The 20,145-nt window shown below is 42.5% G+C and overlaps 1 protein-coding gene across 2 annotated transcripts; it reads left to right on the top strand.

Moving 5' to 3' along the window:
- Positions 1–318: 318 nt before the first annotated feature.
- On the top strand, positions 319–19,471 carry BCL2A1 (BCL2 related protein A1). 2 transcript variants are annotated; one of them, XM_087972634.1, is made up of 3 exons: positions 319–617; positions 14,749–15,175; positions 19,147–19,471. In XM_087972634.1, exons 2-3 carry the CDS (start codon positions 14,765–14,767, stop codon positions 19,255–19,257), a joined length of 522 nt encoding a protein of 173 aa, XP_087828760.1. In that variant the 5' UTR covers positions 319–617; positions 14,749–14,764; the 3' UTR covers positions 19,258–19,471. The 2 variants fall into 2 exon arrangements, with proteins under 2 accessions (XP_087828760.1, XP_026532929.1); XM_026677144.2 differs by lacking the exon at positions 319–617 and having other exon boundaries at positions 14,575–15,175; positions 19,147–19,466.
- The last annotated feature ends 674 nt before the right edge of the window (positions 19,472–20,145 follow it).

Here is a 20,145-nt window from a genome sequence, read left to right as displayed (position 1 = left end):
TCTCTTGTTCTTTCTCTCTCTCTTTCTCTCGTTCTTCCTTCCTTTCTTTCTGTCTTATTCTTTCTCTCTCTTTCTCTTTTTCTCTCTTTCTCTCTCTTTCTCCTCTCTCTTTCTCTTGTTCTCTCTCTCTCTCGTTCTTCCCTCCTTTCTTCCTTTCTTTCTGTCTTCTTTCTCTTTCTCTCTTTCTTTTTCTCTCTTTCTCGTTCTTTCTCCTCTCTCTTTCTCTTGTTCTCTCTCTCTCTCTTTCTTTCTCATTCTTCCCTCTTTTCTTCCTTTCTTTCTGTCTTCTTTCTCTTTCTCTCTTTCTTTTTCTCTCTTTCTTGTTCTTTCTCCTCCCTCTTTCTCTTGTTCTCTCTCTTTCTCTCGTTCTTCCCTCCTTTCTTCCTTTCTTTCTGTCTTATTCTTTCTCTCTCTCTTTCTCTTGTTCTCTGTCCCTCTCTCTTTCTTTCTTCTTTCTCCCCTATTGATACCGAATTCCAAAACGGGGATTGGAAGGATGTGAGGGCGAACTTCTGGAGAGAGGAGGGTGGGAAGCATCAGATGCCCTTGCAAACTTGCTGGAGGAAAAAGGATGCTGCAGGGACGTTGCAAGGGTGGGGAGTCTGTGCACACCAGTGGTAGGATTCAAATTTTTTTACTACCGGTTCTGTGGGCGTGGCTTGGTGGGTGTGGCAGGGGAAGGATATTGTAAAATCTCCAGTCAGAGGTGGGATTTGCCAGTTCTCTGAACTACTCGAAATTTCCACTGCCGGTTCTCCAGAACTGGTCAGAACCTGCTGAATACTACCTCTGGTGCACACCCACCCTGCGAGGTAGCCCAGAAGTTTGGGTTGGGCTGTGACCGCCAGCATTCTACTTGTATAAACAAATGGGAGTTGTAGTCCTGCCCAATCTGGGAATTGGCTGAGCATTGCAGCCGGGAAGAAGGAAGCTGGGATGAGACCGAATAAGCCTCTTCTGGCTGGGAACCGAACTCGAACAGAAGAGAGGGTGACTGAATTAAGGTATGAATTCTTGCACTTTCTTGTAAGCCCAGAAAGTGTTTCCGAGGCATAGACTTTCATGAAGCACAATCTGCTTCATGCATTTGATCTGATGCAATTCCAAGTGGCATCTCACACCCTGGTTAAACCAACCATGATTTATCGAGTCAATGACAATGACAAACCCCACAATGCACAAAGCTATTCATCACACGGTTTACAAATCACAAATGGCTTGGTTCACACAACACAGCCAATACAGCCCAAACAAAGAGCTTAAATGCATTTGCAGACAAAGTTGGCCAAAGTTACACTCTGCTTGCCAAGTTGTTGTTTTTAGGATGTCTTGTTTATCAACAAACAAAACTTTCTAAACTCAGGCTGGTAGCTGTGCAGTTAAGGCAACCCGAGCACTTCAGAATATTGATGGGTGTTTTCTGCCGTTTATATAACCTCAGTGATCAAGCAATTGAAGCTGCCTTTTCTGATGATGGTACTTGCCAGAGAATTGCAAATCCTTGAGATGCTCGTCTTTAAGCATTTGGATTGGATTCAGTTCATAATGTCTTTTAACTTGCTGGCGAAAGAGTCCTTGAATTTGATGCGGCCTACTTCTGAATAGAGATGTACAGGATTACAGTGTAATCCCTTGCAAATTACTGTTTATGATTGTGGTTTAATAGTTGGCCACCTCTTTGTAAACAAGGCACTCTTTTTTTTTTTTTCCACAGAGGTGTTTTACCTGCCTCAACCACGGGTCCCTTGAGGGAGGAGAGCTGGAGGTCTCTGGGTTTTTAGACACAGTTCCATGTGCATTTCTCCCTACAATTACAGGTAGTCCTTGACTTACAACAGTTCATTTAGTGACCAAAGTTACAAGGGCACTGAAAAAAGTGACTTATGTCCATTTTCCACACTTCTCTCCCTTGCAGAATCCCCAAGGTCACATGATTGATATTCAAATGCTTGACAACTGGCTCATATTTATGATGGTTGCATTGTCCTGTGATTCTTCTGACAATGGGGCAGCCAGATTCACTTAACAACCGTCTTACTAATTTTACAACCACAGTGATTTTTTAAACAAAGACAAGAGAAGTCACAAACGGGGCAAAACTCACTTAACAAAATTTCTCACTTAGCAACATAAATACTGGGCTCAATTGTGGTCATAAGTTGAGGACTGCCTGCTTTCCTCGTTTGGTAACGACCACTGAAACCAGCCATTTGGTCATTAAATGAAGAGAAACCGCAAGTGTGTTTGTTGTTACAAGGCTTTCCTTTGTTTTATAGACCTGCAAAGGTGATCAGTGCAAAAATTGGTCGCAAAGTTACTTTTTTCATTGCCTTCATAAGTGTGAAGAGTCACTAAATGAGGACTACCTGTAGGGGGGAAAAAATCAGTAGGGTTCCTCAAGTTTTCAGTGGTTGAGATTTTGAAGAGAAATTCTCAAGCAGAGAAAGCCAAGCTGACTGGCTTTATGTAATGCTTTTTCCTATGCTAATTTGAGGCTCAGGTCTTTCATCACTGCTGAGTTTTGTAGAAGTCATCAAACATAAACGGTGCAGAAGAGACAGGATTTTTACAGCATCGCTTTCAAAAATTGCCCTATATATGCAATTTTATCAGCCTGGTCTCTCTCTGCATACATTAGTAATAGTTATTGCATAAGATTTTCACGTGGTTTCGGAAGGTTGGTTCACCTGCCTGCATTAGCAAGAAGCAGGCTTGCCTTTTAAAAGGGGGTATACTGTGCATTGTGTATATGTATTATTTACGTGGCAGACAGAGAGGCGTGGAAGCAGTACTCAAGGACATTAGCGGACCTCGCCAGAGCGCGAGACAAACGCTGAAGAAAAAGAAGAAGAAGAATTAAATTTATATGCCGCCCATCTCATTGTCAAGCAACTCTTGTATTGCATCCTGAAATTGGTTGGAGATTTTTTTTATCTCCTAAATTAAATACGCTTTAACTTCTTTCAGCGTCACAATATTTTCACCACGCCAAAATCAGGCAACACAAGATCAAGGATGAGAAAATGTATTGCCGTTTAACAGGGGGATAAACTTAGTTCGGTTGCTGTCAGAAAACAGAAAACATTTCTTCTTTTGGCAGAATTATCCAAGTCATGTACAGTTTTGGAGTTTAAAAGAGAGAGAGAGAGAGAGAGAAAGAGAGCAAGCTTTTTAAGTCACCTAAGTTAGTAAATATCTACATCACAAAGTTTTCTTTGATTTGTTTAAACCTGAAACTAAAACTATAAATTAACACCTGCAACTTTTTTTGCTACTTGCCATACATAATCAATAATTTATAGAAGAAGGAAAGCCACAACTTTGCCATTTTTTCAAATAATAGGATATTCACATATTCAGTTACTTAAAAATTTAAGTCACCTCATTTAGTAAACATCTAGATTACCTGGTCACAAATGCTTGTTTGAAACATATGTTTAAATCTGAAACTTAATCTATAAATTAACATCTGCAAATACTAATACTTTTTGCTGCTTGCCATACTTAACCAATAGGATATAGAGGAAAGCCACAACTCTGCCATTTTCTTAAATTATAGGATATACAGACTGCAGGATATCCAGATATTCAATTACTAGAAATTCTAAATCATTCTAAGCATATTCCATACTTTCATGGATATTTAGAGATCTATCTTAGACTGCCTTATTTGACCTTTGAGCATTGTCGTAGCACGTTGAGGTAGGGCTTGATTTAAGCATGATTTCTTAAACAAACCATCATTGGCTAAGTTCACATGACATGTTAAACCTTTAACTCTTGAGGGGTCCTTGGTGCTCTCTGAGCTTGCTTGTTTTCTGACAGAGGTTTCGTTACCCAAAGTAGATAACTAGCAGGGATGGGCTTCAAAAATTTTTAGCAAGGGGTTCTGTGCCCGGTTGCTGGGTGGGTGTGGCCTAGTCGACCTCCTGCATCACGGCGGAGGAGGCGTTTTTGCCATTCCCTGGCTCCAGAGGCTTTTCTCGATCCTCCGGGAGAGCAAAAACAGCCTCCCTGGGCTCCGGAGGCTCTCTGGAAGCTCGAAACTGGGCCGTTTCCAGACTTCCCAAACTTCCGGGAGGCCTGTTTTCTCCCCCCCCCCCCAAGCCTCCACACACGCCCTGCACTTACCTGCCTCCAAAACGGGCTGCATGGGGACACCTGGGAGGGGTGGGGCAGGGTGGGCAGGGCCAGCCAGGAGCGGGATTTGGGGGTTCTCCAAACTGCACAGAATCTTAGCTAGGGGTTCTCCCGAACCCCCACAAACCCCTGGCAGCTCAACCCTGGTAACTAGCACTAATGATGTTACCTAGATTGGGTAACGAAACGTCCACAAGAAAACAAGCAAGCTCAGAGAGCGCCAAGGAGCCCTCAGATCAACCCTGAGCTACAAACGTGCTTGATGAAACCTTTGACTCTGCTTCACAAGCCGTAACGACCGAGACGTGTGAGGCCCCGAGCTAGCAGACCACTCCCCGAGCTTAACCTGTCTTCTCCTCTACCGATGATCTGCTGATGATCTCCATAGGAGAAAACTCACCTTTCTCACATCAACCATTCACAAGACATGGCAGGCAGGACTTCGTAGGTAAACATACAGGGAACATAGAGGAGAGGACTTAGATGGATGGAGATGGCCTTGTTGATCCTTAACATCACACTTGCTGAAGAAACGTGAGAGGGGCTGGGGGGAAAATAAACCTTAAGAGCAAATGGTACAGCTGACGGCAGAAAGTGTTTGTCAGGCATCTGAGGACATCAAATCTTTAGAACGCCCCCTCTTATAACCTCGCCTCTTCTCCCTCTTCATCTTTCTACCCTCACGACAGCTTTACGTTCTTGGCTTTCTTGCGGCTGCCTTGTGAACTAATGTCCTTTTAAGCAGCAGGGGGGGTGATGTCAGCAAGAGCTTTATGACGTCAGCATAAGCTCATCCTCTTTATTCACCTCCTCCTCTCTTCACAAAAGGGAAGGGGAATGCTTCTTCTCCAGAAACGCTTTTCAGATGTTTGAGTAGAATAGAATAGAACAGGGGGCTTCGAACTTGACAGCTTTAAGACTTGTGGACTTCAACTCCCAGAATTCCTCCTCCAGTCATGCCAGCTCAGGTATTCTGGGAGCCGAAGTCTATAAGTCTTAAACTTGCCAAGTTTGAAGGCCCTTGGAATAGAATAACGGAGTTGGAAGGGACCTTGTAGGTTGTCTAGTCCAACCTCCTGTTCAATATGCTGGCTGAGGAATTCTGGGAGTTAGAACTAGAAATATAGAATATCAGAGTTGGAAGGGACCTTGGAGGTCTTCTAGTCCAGCCCCCTGCTTAGCCAGGAAACCCTACACCACTTCAGACAAAGGGTTATCAACATCTTTTTAAAAACTTCCAGTGTTGAAGTCCACTAGTTGTAAAGTTGCCAAGGTTGGAGACCCCTGCCCTAGGAGCATCTCAGAACCGTATAAAAATCCATCCCTTCCTAAGCCAAGGGGTCAGCCACCCAAGAAACATGGCTTCTGTCAATGAAGTTTCTGGAATCCAAAGAAACCTTTCCTTGTAGCCTGTCAGCCTCCATTTTATTTCCAGCGCTTTCGCCCCAGATTGGAACCGGACCGGATTTTTTTTCCCCAACAATGGTGTTACAGATATTATTGCGGGATGTAAACTCTTCCAAGCAAAGCTGCCTTTTGCAATTGACCGATGTTGAATTTGTCAATGCCGATGGTATTCAAATGATGCTCCAGTTGTTTTGGGATTGGACCCAGGGTGCCTATTACTATTAGTGCTACCTCAGTTTTATTTTGTCACAGTCATTCTATTTCTATTTACAGGTCTTTGTTTTGTTATCTTCTACAATTATTATTAGATCACACCTGCAAGAGCAACCTGGTTAGCAATCTGAATACTTTTACATTCTGGGTGGGTTCTCTTATATCTCAGATACGATCTCAGTACATACCCTTATAGCTAGTCATCTGCACTTGGAATGGTCACACAACAGTGACTTCATGCACACACACACACACCCATGCAGGCTGTTGATTTCATAGATGGCAATGGGCCAGCTTTCCTAAGAGACCTGACTGTTTGTTATTGGAAGCTCAGTTAAGACTATCAAGGAGATGGTTGCATAACGAAGCCTGTCCAACAGAGCTCTGAAACCCACAAGGTGTTCTGACCTAAGCCTCATTCCAAGCAAACAAAAACCAAACAGAGATAAAAGCAAAACCTTTTTAATGCTTCTCTGTGAATTCCATTCATTCACAGTAAAAACTCTATTAAAACTAATTGTCCTAGATAAGAACAAGCCTTGCTAAGGTTATGCAAGGCTGCCAAGAACACTAGATTGAAATATTTCTTAGTAGTGTTATCTAAGAAATATTTCAAACAGAAAGAGTCTCCAAACACAAATCAGATTAGTCCGAACTTCCACAAGACTTGAAGTGCAAGAACTTATTTGCTTCCTGCAAAGAATCCCACCTTTGAGGGCTGGCTTTTATCCCTTAAGGGAGGGGCCATCACCTTGCAGCCTTACTCCCAAGTCGCCTGTGCTGCTGCAGCTGCTCTTTCCTTTGAGTAGTCCTGCCCGCATGCTCACTGGGCACAGGCTCCTTGGGGTCCTTTGCATCACTGCTGCCAGCCTCCATAAGCCCCAAAGGCAACACTCCACTCTGATGGTCCTGGCCCCATCCCTGCATCACACGCAGGCCCTTCATCTGAGTCCTCGCTCTCCGAGACCTCAGCTGGCCACACCTGCTGCTGGTGAACCACAACACAAGGGCATCTAGTTCTTTGAAAAGTGGCATTATTTCATAAAATGGGTCCTGGGAGAAGCGGTTTCCATGGGTATTTTTAGAGAGCAAGGCTTTTGGTCATGCAACTCTTCCAGTTCTGCTTGAAAGCATGGCCGGAATTCATGGGCTTTGACTGCTTGTAGATCTCTCAAGCCTACAGAGAAACAACAACTGATCAGCAGTCTATTCCTCCCAGTGAACTCCTGAGCATGGAAAACTCTCACTGTATCATCCCAGTTCATTGGATCATATCTGATGGACCCTCTCATCATCACCCCTCCCCATACCGCACCTAAACTTCTCTTGTTCCCCTTTTGAATGAGCAGTTGCACTCATAAAGTGAATCCCAGGTATCTCTGCTGAACATTTTGGAAGACCACCATGGTTTGCTATACCAAGCTTGAAAAAGACATTTCTCTAAAGATGAGGGAAGACCCCAATCTCCTGGAAGAATAAAATATTTTGAGAAATATTAAAAAGGCAGAATATTATATTTCCTCAAGGGGGAGGAATGGAGAAATGTACTCTTGGAGACAGAAAGAGACAGCCCCCACCTTTCTTAATGGCCCCCAGCAGATACTTTTTGCCCATGAAGAATGACTGGGCCATCCTATCTACAAAACAAAAGATCTTCAGCTCCAGGACGATGGGATTAAGACATGAACCTCTAGGACCTTGGCAACTTTAAGACTTGTGGACATCAACTCCCAGAGTTCCTCAGACAGTTTAGCTGGCTGAAGAACTCTGGGAGTTGACGTCCACAAGTCTTAAAGTTGCCAAGATTGGAGACCGCTGCTCTAGGACATAATAGGATTAACCCACTAGTAGCAGATCTCACTCCATTGCAGAATCTCCTAAGGACATTGCATCAGAGTCCAAATTTCAACCAAACCTGAGAGCCCAGACAACCTACAGAGCCATCTATGACCCCTACAACAGCCAATAGAATACATGTTCTTGCACAGGAGCAGGAAGTTCAAGTGCAAAGCCCAAGAGAAGGTATAAGTACCCCTCATTCTCAACTGCATGTGGTCAGCTGTCCAGAATCACACGTGCTTGGTGGTTCTGCTTCATCATTAAACCATCTTTCCAATCAGCCTCCATGTTTCCAGTGTCTTTCTCTCAGTGTCAGGATTCTGGCAGTTACCCCCATTTAAATCATGAGTCTCGAGCCACACTTCCAAAACTTAAAAAGGATTTATTGAGCGTTAACATGCCGGTCTTTTTAGAGTTGTCACCCAGCTTGGAACTGAACCAGATTTATTTATTTTTTTATTTATTTGATTTGCCAATTGTTTACAAGATAATAAGTATAAATGTATACATAGTTGTGAATACATGAAATGGGTACATATAAGAAAAATAAAAGAATAAGAGAAACAATAGGACAGGGACGGTAGGCACGTTGGTGCGCTTATGCATTGTAAACAACAACAACAACAACCCAAAAGATAGGATTTCATCCTTCTTCCTTAAAAGAAAAAAAAATAACAACAAAGCATCCAGCAGTGAAGAAAGAATTGGTTTCTGTCCACTTCCTGAGCTTTTGGAAGAATCATGATGCCCACAAGACAGTTGCATGGCTCAAAGTGAATTGAGAAACAGCAGATCCACCTGCTCTCCCAAAAATGCAAAAAGAGAGTCACCCCGGCTAGTCACTTAAAGGTGTTGTACAAGTTGTAAGCCCTGATCTTGCTTAAGTCTGCGGGAAGGTGAGTCAGTGTGCCTTTGATTGCATTGGCATCTGTAGAGTGATGTTGATCGCTAACAATATTGAGAAACAGAGAAGGAAGCATATTGTTCCAGAAAAGGAACAATACATCAGCCATTGGTGTTGCAATATAATAAAACGTAATATAGAATGGAAAGGGGACATTTAGGCCACCAAGTTCATCTCCTGCCCCAACAGAGGTGGTATTCAGCAGGTTCTGACCAGTTCTGGAGAACCGGTAGCAGAAAATGTGAGTAGTTTGGAGAACCGGCAAATACCACCTCTGACTGGAGATTTTACACTATCTTTCCCCTGCCACGCCCACCAAGCCACGCCCACAGAACCGGTAGTAAAAAAATTTGAACCCCACCACTGGACGAGATCCAGAATACACCCTCCCTATCAGGTCTGATGGTCCCACAAGCAGCTTGATCTGGTGCCCTACAGAGGTTTAAAGACCAGGGTTGGGCTGCTGGGGGTTGGCAGGGGTTCGGGAGAGCTCCTAGCTAAGATTCTGTGCAGTTTGGAGAACCCCCAAATCCCACTCCTGGCTGGCTCTGCCCACTCCCCCCTCCCAGGAGTCCCCACGTGGCGCGTTTTGGATGCACGTAAGTGCAGGGTGCACACGGAGGCTCAGGGAGGGCAAAAAATGGGCCAGAAATGGGCCCGTTTCCGGCTTCCAGAGAGCTTACGGAGCCCAGGGAGGCCCTTTTTGTCCTTCCCAGAGGCTCAAGGAAAGCCTCCGGATCTTGGGGAGGGCAAAAACAGCCCCACCCCACCATGGTGCAGGAGGCCAACTAGGCCACACCCACCATTGGCACACCCACCCAGCAACTGGGCAGAGAACCCTTTGCTAAAATTTTTGAAGCCCATCCCTGTTAAAGACCGTAACATTTATTCAGTAGTTGGTTTAACTACGGTTTGACACTTTGCCTGAACTCAGCCTGTTCTGTTCTCCACTTGCTGATCTCACCTCTCCAGAAATTTTTGTGAAATGCTTGTCTGAATGGAGGAGGAGACTTGGTGTACCCAATTGTTATTAGTTTGTTTGACTGTTAAATGAGAATCCCAGTACAGAGTCTGCTTTAAATGATCATTGTTTCTTCTTTTTATTAGAAAAAAAAAATGGAATCCAGATAGGATCATTAAGTGAAATGTTGTGCGCACGAGACCCAGCGGAGCTAGCAATGGAGCATCCATTAACGTTGCCAGAATATATGTCGCTACATTCCAACATGCAGAAGTTAATAGGATGCTTCGTTCCTGATTCCCCTTAAACGGTAGCTTTAATCTGTATGGAAGCAATGAAATTAAAATGAACCCACCATTTCTTCATCTTCATGGCTACTGAACTTAAACCATTTTGGTAGCTGGTGATTTTCAGTCCTCATTTCTTATGTAAACTGACTGAAGAGACTGGGGAGGGGATACTGGAGATAGGCCTCCTTGCAGTGGTGGGATTCAAAAAATTTTACTACCAGTTATGTGGGCTTGGTGGGTGTGGCAGGGGAAGGTTATTGCAAGATCCCATTCCCTCCCCATCCCACTAACCTGCTTTTCAGCTCTGTTCTCCTGTGCAGGGCAACGAAAGAAGACACAGCCGATCAGCTGGGACTCAATGGGAGGCAGAAAATAGATGGGGGCAGGGCCAGTCAGAGGTGGGATTGGCCGGTTCTCCAAACTACTCAAAATTTCCGCTACCGGTTCTCTGGTCAGAACCTGCTGAATACCACCTCTGCCTCCTTGGTGATAAATCCGTTTATACTGAAAATTGCTTACCTTGTTTCTCAAGAACCGATAAACATATGGCAAGACCTTTCTGGTTTGCAGATATACAGATAATCAGAGTTGGAAGGGACCTTGTAGGTCATCTAGTCCAACCTCCCGCCCAAGCGGGAGACCCTACACCATTTTTGACAAATGGTAGCCCAGTCTTTTCTTGAAAGTCTCAAGTTTCCACAACTTTCAAGGGCAACTTCTGTTCCATTGGTTGATTGTTCTCACTGTCAGAAAGTTTCTCCTTATGTCCAGGTTGAATCTCTCCTTGTTCAGTTTCCATCCATTATTGCTTGTCTGGCCTTCAGGTGCCTTGGAGAATAGATTGACCCCTTCCTCTCTATGGCAGCCCCTCAAATATTGGAACATTACTATCATGTCTCCCCTGGTCCTTCTCTTCACTAGACTAGCCAAGCCCAGTTCCTGCAATCTTTCATTGTATGTTTTAGCCTCCAGTCCCCTAATCATCCTGGTTGCTCTTCTCTGTACTTTTTCTAGAGTTTTAGCATCTTTTTTATAATGTGGTGAACAAAACTGGATGCAGTACTCTAGGTGTGGTCTTACTAAGGCTTTATAGAGTGGTGTTAGTACTTCCCTTGCAAAACTGTGTTTCCTTTCTCCTTATGTTTTGGTTCATCGCCCCATCGTACCCTGTTTTTAAAAATGACATTTGTTACTCTTAGAGGCAGTGTCTCTCGCTGGCTTGAAAATTTATCATTTGCTGCTAGGTGGCAGTCTCCTGCAGCATAACCAGAATAGAGCTGCCAAAATCCTTATTTGCTTGAAATATCTATCAGATATACTGTATATTCTGCGAATGCAAGAACAGCCTAGATCTTGCAAAGTCAGGCAGATGAACCAGGCACATATGCTAGTAATTACAGATGCTTCCCCCCAGTACCATTATTATTATGGTAAAAGTATGCCTGAACCAAAACTTATCTCAATCACAAATGCAATATTCAATAACCTGGTTTTGTTTAATTGTGGTTTGTAGACTAAAGCACAACTTTAATTAAGCTGTAAACAGTGCCATACCCACAATGGCTGAAAATGTACAATGTTCTATAACAAGACAGTAATGATTATGTGCCAACCCCAAAAACAAAACAAAACAAACAAACAAAAAGCAGCACCATAATATTTACAGCCTCAAACCCTCACAACTTCAACCTCAGACTGTCTACCATAGACCTCACCCAGTTCCTAAGAGGTCCTTAAAGGGGGCATGCATAAGCTCATCAGCGTGCCTACCGTCCCTGTTTTACTGTCCCCATGTATCTGTATTTACTTCCTTTGTTCCTGTTTATGTTCATGCCTATACTTGTTATCTTGTACATGTTTGACAAACAAACAAACAAACAAATAATAAATATTACACCTCGGTGTAATGGCTGATTGCACTTTGTAAACCTTAAGGGTAGTTTACTAAACTTGAAGGTATGAGCATAACTGGAAAGGCAGTTAATAACTCTAAGCTCTGAGCTTAATGGTCCTTTAGGGTCCCTTCTTTAATTAGGAATATTTATTACTTTGCATTTACTCGATGATCCCCAGGTTTGTGATGCAATAGCAATAGCACTTAGACTTATGTACAGTTCCATAGTGCTTTACAGTCCTCACTAAGCAATTTACAGAGTCAGCATCTTGCCCACAATAATCTGGCTCTTCATTTTACCGACCTCTGAAAAATGGAAGGCTGAGTCGACCTTGAGCTGTTCAGAATCGAACTGCTGGTAGTTGGCATAGTTATCCTGTAGTACTGCATTCTAACCACTGCACCACCATGGCTCTTCCTTCATCTTCCTTCCTTCCTTCCTTCCTTCCTTCCTTCCTTCCTTCCTTCCTTCCTTCCTTCCTTCCTTCCTTCCTCTCTCCCTCCCTCCCTCCCTCCCTCCCTTCCGTTTACATTTAGCAATAGCACTTAGATGTATGTAGTGCTTCACCATGCTTTACAGCCCTCTCTAAGTGGTTTACAGAGTCAGCCTCTTGCCCCCAACAATCTGGGTCCTCATTTTACTGACCTTGGAAGGATGGAAGGCTGAGTCAACCTTAAGCCATTCAGAATCGAGCTGCTGGTAGTCGGTAGATTTATTCTGCAGTACTGCATTCTAACCACTGCACCACCACGTCCCTCCCTCCCTTCCTCCCTTCCTCCCTTCCTTCCTTCCTTCCTTCCTTCCTTCCTTCCTTCATCTTCCTATTTTCCCTCCTTCCTTCCCACTTAGCAATAGCCCTTAGACTTATACATCGCTTCACAGTGCTTTTACAGCCATCTCTAAGTGGTTTACAGTGTCAGCCTATTTGCCCCCAACAACCTGGGTCCTCACTTGGAAGGATGGAAGGCTGAGTCAACCTTGAGCCAGTCAGAATCAAACTCCTGGCTGTGGGCAGAGTCACTCTGCAATGCTGCATTCTAACCACTGCGTCACCAGGGCTCTTGCAAGCTCCTACATTACTGACATCACCATCTGGGTAACGTCATAACCATCTCTGAACATGGTTCTTGGACTTTGTTCCTCTGTAATGGTTTCTGGCGTGTGTGTGTGTGTGTGTGTGTGTGTGTGTGTGTGTGTGTGTCTGTCTTAATTCAGCAGGAGCAACAGCTTATTGATTCAATTGACACAAAGTCTCCAGTAGATGTTTCAGCAAACAGAGGATGGGACTGCTAAGGGAACAGCAGCTATGAAATGGGAAGATTGGGAATTTCCAACTTCTTGTTATTTCAGCTTTTTTCCAGCACAGGATGCAACCCACTTATCTAATGAATACAGAACCATTGTCATAAATTTATTCTATTACCTCTCTGACAAGCCAGGACTTCCCCGGTGGCATTAAATCATCAAATTATATGTACTAGAAAGGGTGTTTGGGTTTGATCGTGTCAAAGTGAGAAAGAACAAAAAGTTCCATTGCCTTTTGGGCAAAAGTTAAAGATACTGGAAAGGTTTTTAAAGGGGCAATCCTTTATATACGTGCACATTCATTCCTTTTTCACAAAACACGGAGGTGCATTATTTTTGGGGCTTAGCCCAACTTTGTTCCAGAGAGCTGCAAGCCAGGCAGGGAAACCGGCAGCCTTTCCACAAATTTTTAAAGGCCTTCAACAAAGTTATCGCAGCCTTGGGTGAGAGCTCTCTAACTCTCCCTATAAAGAAGAAAGTAAAAAGGGGATTAGAAATAGGGCTACTGATATTCTAGAACAGGGGTCGCCAACCTTTTGGTCGTCAGGGACCACCAAACTCATAATTTTAAATCCCACGGACCACTAATATGAATTTTGATTGATGGTGGCTTGCTGGCGTTTTCCCAGGGTCTCTGCAGAAAGCAGCAGAGACCCTGGGAAAATCAAAAAAAAAATCTGCAGGAAAATTCACCACCCCGTTTTCCTACCGATCGATCATTCTTTATTTGAGATCACAGAATACCGTCTCCAGCTCCATTCTCAGGGGGAGAGAGAGAGAGAGACTGACAGACTGACTTTTGGCTTCATGCAAGGAAAGCAGCAGAAGTCTTTCTTTCTCTCCCCCAAACACTGCCAGAAATGAGTCTCTGTGGGGGTGACATTTCTCTGCGGACCACCAAAATTTTCTCACGGACCACCAGTGGTCCCCGGCCCACTGGTTGCCAACCACTGTTCTAGAATGATGATCTTTAGATATCTTGCAGACATTTCATTACCCAACTAGGTACTATCATCAGTGCTAGAAGAAGTGTGCTCTCTGTTTATATACTCATGGCTTGCCCTGCCAGTGTTGATTGGAGAGTTCTTGATGTTTCCTGGATTAGGCTGTTGTTTATTGTTTGACTGTCTGAGTTGATATTCCTTGATTTGGGGGAACTACCCATTTTCCATTCTTAAATAACTACCACATGGATATGTACCGATTAATAGCAATACTTACAAGAGTCACATATGTTCTCAGCTATGCTTGGCATAGAAAAAAATCCATATCTCATAGAAACTAAATGACATCTAAAAAGATCAAAGAAGTCCTGACGCTAAAATCTTGACATAACAAGAAGCAAAAAACCCAACAGTGAGGGTTTGCATGTTCCAAGTATGTTAGTGAAATGTTGAAATATTATCCAACACACGGTATTGTATCAGTATAAGCCTCCTAGATTTGGTAACCTTAAGCCAGGCTTTATTTTATATTTTATTTGATATAGTAGGGTTTTCAACACTTCCTCTAATTGCATTTTGAGAATCATGTTAGAAGGCTCAGCTACACAGCTGCTGTATTTTTCCCTCCCTCAGATCACAAAAGTTTCACTTCCTAATCACATGTGCCATGTTGATTTACATAGGGATGTTTTACATGCACAATGATGGTTATTGACAAAGCTTTGAAAAAGGGAAAATTCCACCCTCAGATGGAAAAAGTTGAAGTTGTTTCATGAATTAGCCAGCGACAGACGACACATTCTTGAAAGCCCTGCTGAGAATCGAGTCCTTCTTTTCTTGTTCTCTGCAGAGTTATTTTTCTTCAAATGGAAAGCTACAATTTCCTTTATGTGAACACCTTGGTGCAAGATTACCTGAAATACATTTGTCAAGAGGCTCAGCTGGCAGCGGCCCCAAACAAAGTGGCTGAAGTCCTTCGTAAAGCCGGATCTTCTGCTCAGAAAGAAGTTGAAGGCAACCTGAGGCCTTACGTGGACTCACTGGGGATTCATTCCATAGAAGAAGCTGGCAACATTTTCAATCAAGTGATGGAAAACGAATTTGCGGATGGGAAAATTAACTGGGGACGCATTCTGACGATATTCCTGTTCGGTGGAATCCTGGCCAAAAAACTCCAAGGACCTTTGGCAAAAGAAAACTTGAAACAGATCTCCTATTTCATCACAGACTATATTGTGAGCACCAAAGGAAAGTGGATCAGTGAGAATGGAGGATGGGTAAGTTCTTGAGTTTGTCTTTTTGTTGTTCAGTCACTAAGTTGTGTCTGACTCTTTGTGACTCCATGGGCCACAACATGCCAGCCAAGCCCCCCTCCCCCTCCTCTGCTGTCTCTCTGAATCTGCCCAAGCTCAAACTTATTGCATCAATGACATTATCTAACATCTCATCCTCTGCCGTCCTCTTCTTTTGCCTTCAGTGTTTGCCTTTTAGCTTCACTAATTTTTCATGCAAAACACAAGACCAAAAGCTCACAGAACTGGATATTAATTTAACAGCTCACAATAATGCAACACATCTTTTATTGATTTAATACTGAATCTTTGTGCTTTCAACGTCTAAGGTTGTTTGCTTAAACCTTACATCAGTAGTGTTGTATATTGTATCCATAAATAAACTCAGAATAAATATAAAAGACATATGTAAATCTACTTGCATGTTGAAATGGAAAACTCACATTAGTGACGAGGATTTGAATGAATATTCTAGTAAATGTTGTCTTATAAAGTACAACTCAATAGTATAACCCAGTAGAACTTTCACTCTCAAAGAGTTCAAAAAGTTTATTTTTATGCAATTGGGGGAAGATTATTCCTAAAGATCAGAAAAATTCAATAGTGTGGTAATAATACTATGGAATTCAGTGGAATTTTATTTTTGGATGGGTAAATTGGCATTTATTAAAATACTATCTATCTGCAGTATCTATCCCTCATTTCTTTTAGTTTTAATACAGTCTTCCAGGCAGTTAACAGGAAACAAGTTATATATTAAATCAAACTCTGGCTTGCCTGCTTTGAGTTTTTATGTTTGCTAATTATTTGCCTGGAAACACAGCAAAAGAAACTTTCTATAGCAGAAGAAAGAGGGCACACAGTAGCATATTCCCTTTCTTTAGGGGAACAGGAACTTGCAAAATGCCTGGTTTGTTTGTGTTCCTATGAAACATGGCAACAAGTATGATATTGGCAACCTACAATGTAATCCTGAAAATATTGATTCCCAATTAACTGCAGCCTTGCTGGGATCTTTCAGAAAAGGACTCCTCCCCCATTATTTCAAGGACACACACTGTACTCAAGGAAAAGAAAAATGATCCTGCATTTAAGAAATCAGAATTCCCCAAGGCTAAATCAAATAGAAAAAGGGCTCCTTTCTGTATTCTTTGCAAATCTAAGGTGGCTTTTTCACTTTGATGTTTGGGGAAAACCCCTAATCTTCCTTTCAGGGAATTATAACAATTCTCTATTCCTGTATATGACTGTTCCCCTATTAATCTTGATCTGCAGGGAGATTTCTTGGTGGGTGTTTCTGAGAGCCACATTTACATCTAAAGCATACTGTGTTTTTCCACTGGAGTTTCCATTCCATTTCTACAAAATTAGAAATGGCAACTGAGGGCATATTTCTCCCAAATCATTTGAGCCAGACTGCAATACATTGCACCTCGTTTATTGTGGTCAGCTTGGCTTCAGGCAATATACTGAGCCAAACTAATAACCAAAAGAACTGGCCTTATGTTATACTATTAAGGTCCAAATAAGACTTAACCACATTCAGTACTTAACAAAATTTAATGTGCAATGTCACATCAGCTGGGTCTTTAGTTGATCTGGACAGAGTATTGTGTGAACAGTATGCCAAAAAAGCCAACGCTATATGTTCAGTGACGTTCTAGTACGGTGTTACAAAGTAAGACCACACTTGGAATATTGTGTTCACTTCTGGTCACCATGATATAAAAAAAGATGTTGAGACTCAGTGCAGAGAACAGCAACAAAAATGATTAGGGAGCTGGAGGCTAAGACAATTATAGGAATTGGTTATGTCTATGAAAGAAGGACTAGGGGAGACATGATAGCAGTGTTCCAATATTTGAGGGACTGCCCCAGAGAAGAGGGTGTCAAGCTATTCTCCAAAGCACCTGAGGGCAAGGCAAGAGACAATGGGCGGAAACTAATCAAAGAGAGAAGCAACTTAGAACCAAGGAGAAATTTTCTTCCTTAGGGAGAATGATCAATCAGTGAAATGGCTTTTTCTCTCTCCAGAAGTTGTGGATGCTTCATCACTGGAGGGATTGGACAGCCACTTGTTTGAAATGGTATAGGGTCTTTTGTTCAAGCAGGGGGTTGGACTAGAAGACCTCCAAGGTCCCTTCCAACTCTGTTATTCTATGTTTTATGAACTTAGGCAGTTGCCTGTTTTCTGATTCTGCCAGCAATTTCTTTGGCTCTTTCAGATTCTTCTTGTTGGAGTAAATATATATCCAACTCTATATTTCTAAAATATCTATATTTATATATCTTTATCTATATCATCTCTATCTCTATGTCTATCTACTCCAGCAAGAAGATATATATGTAATGCATGTATGCTTTTTTAACAATTGCAAGCTTGGTGGGTTGTTGTTTTTTTGTTCACTCTTGAGGGCAGTGTTATACCTCCAAATCCACCAGATGGCAGCAATAAATCTCCAAAATCGAAATAACACTGCAATTTTGTAAAAAACGAAAAAGGCATGCATTAACACGTAACAAACAGTGGCTTGAACCCTTGTGAGAAGAGATCTCATCTGATGAGGCTCATTTTTACAGCTCATTTGAAATATTTAAAGTTATTATTTTCACAGGAAGCTTGGCCCCAGCACCATAGCTCACCACATGACACTTAGCAAGGAGATCCAAATGTTGTGTGATTTGCAAGCCACAACACCTGGGTTCACACAAACAGTAGGTGAAGGCCAAGCATGGTTTTATGCACTATGAACACCACTTCAGATCTCAACAACTGTGCCACTATTTATTTATATCTCACCTTTATTTTTTGTACAAATAACTCAAGGCAGTGAACATATCCAATACTTTGAGTGCACCCAGGATAATCAGACATTTTCCCCCCCAGGGAGTGATTTTATTCACTGCAAGTTGCGTGTAATGTATTTTTTTTATTTTTTTATTTTCATCCTATCTTTATTATCTTTTATAACTAACTCAAGGTGATGAACATGCCTAATACAGGTAGTCCTCGACTTACGACTGCAATTGAGCCAAAATTTGTTGTGGAGACATTTGTTAAATGAGTTTTGCCCCATTTTACGACCACTCTTACCACAGTTGCTAAGTGAATCACTGCAGTGGATAAGTTAGTAACCTGGTTGTTAAGTGAATCTGGTTTCCCCATATTGACTTTGCTAATCAGAAGGTCACAAAAGCTGATCACATGATCCTGGGACACAGGGAAGGTCATAATTATGAAGCAGTTGCCAAGCATCTGAATCTTGATTTCATGATCAAGCGGATGCTGCAAAGGTCTCAACTGTGAAAAATGGTCATAAGTCACATTTTTCAGTGCCGTTGTTTGCACGGTCACTAAATGAACTATTGTTGAGGACTACCTGTACTCCTTCTTCCTCTTCTTTTCCCCACAACAACCCTGTGAGGTGGGTTGGGCTGAGAGAAAGGGACTGGCTCAAAGTCACCCAGTTGCGTTTTATGCCTGAATTTATAAGTAAAATTAAATAAAAATAAGGGATGCGGTGGCTCGGTGGCTAAGATGCTTGAGCTTGTTGATCAGAAAGGTCGGCAGTTCGGCGGTTTGAATCCCTAGCACTGTGTAATGGAGTGAGCTCCTTTTACTTGTCCCAGCTTCTGCCAACCTAGCAGTTAGAAAGCATGTTAAAAATGCAAGTAGAAAAATAGGGACCACTTTGGTGGGAAGGGAACAGCGTTCTGTGCGCCTTCGGCGTTAATCATGCCAGCCACATGACCACGGAGACATTTTTGGACAGTGCTGGCTCTTCGGCTTTGTAACAGAGATGAGCACTTCACCCTAGAGCCAGAAATGACTAGCACGTATGTACGAGGGGAACTTTTACCTTTACCTTTAGAATTTACTGCCTCCTGGTTTCTGGCTAGGTACCTTAACCATTAGACCAGAGTGGTTCTCATAATCTTCTTCTCTTTGCTTGCAGGACGATGGCTTTATAACAAAATTTGAGGATAGAAACTCCTGGGTATCCTTATCCACTCTGAAGACAAAGATCTTGGCTGTTTTTTCAATCTTCAATCAATATCACTCATAAACCTGGTCAAAGCTTTTCTTGAGGATGCTACCCTGGGATGACTTCCAGAAACATTTCCCTCTTAGTAGAAGACTGAGAACACCTATGGAGCTCAAGAGGGAAAGGGGGAAGAATACTATATTTCAAACTTTTATTTATATGTTATTTATGATATATATATATATATATATATATATATATATTTCTTTATATATATTTCTTTTGTGGAAATGCTTGCAGATATTACTAAACAAATGGTTCAGCTACTCAGCATAGAAATGATTTCTATCTCGTTCAAGGGTGTTGCTCAAAATTCCTGAGAATGGTGGGGAACCACAAGCTGCATAGTGCAGTGCTAAGTCAGTGTGTTACACAAAAGTACCCAGAGAAAGGTCCTTCTTTCCTGCAAACTGGCTCACTGCTTTGTGACAGACCCTTTGGGTAGGAAATCTCAGCCAAACTCAGTCCCAGAAACAGTCTGGAGAAGAAAATAATCACATGTGGCTTGAGTAGAGAAGAGCAACTAAGATTTTTTAGGACCTGGAGGCTAAAAACATACAAAAAACGGTTGCAGGAAATGGCTATGGCTAGTCTGGAGAAAAGAACGATTAAGGGTGACATGATAGCAGTGTTCCAATACCTGAGGGGCTGCCCTAAAGAAGGAGTCAAACTATTCCCCAAAGCACCTGAAGGCAGGACAAGAAGCAATGGATGGAAACTAATCAAGGGCAGAATCAAGCTAAGACTAAGGAAAAACTTCCTAACAGTGAGAACAATTAGCCAGTGGAATGGCTTACCTTCAGAAATTGTGGGTGTTTAATTGCTGAAGGCTTTCAAGAAGAGACTGGACAGCCACTTGTCTGAAATGGTCTAGGGCAGGGGCGTCAAACTTACATCGTCACTGCATCA

The sequence above is a fragment of the Notechis scutatus genome, chromosome 11 (genome assembly GCF_049901735.1).
Source record: "Notechis scutatus isolate UNSWTSFEM ecotype Mainland chromosome 11, rNotScu1.2, whole genome shotgun sequence".
NCBI lineage: Eukaryota > Metazoa > Chordata > Lepidosauria > Squamata > Elapidae > Notechis > Notechis scutatus.
Note: the sequence above shows the minus strand (reverse complement) of the source record. Positions and strands in the feature narration are given on the sequence as shown.

What these genes read in the sequence shown, in the direction of transcription:
- BCL2A1 (XM_087972634.1), top strand. Translation starts at nt 14,765, where the DNA reads ATGGAAAGCTACAATTTCCTTTATGTGAACACCTTGGTGCAAGATTAC. An exon ending in TCAGTGAGAATGGAGGATGG is followed by an intron (nt 15,176 to 19,146) that starts GTAAGTTCTTGA and finishes CTTTGCTTGCAG; the next exon opens with GACGATGGCTTTATAACAAA.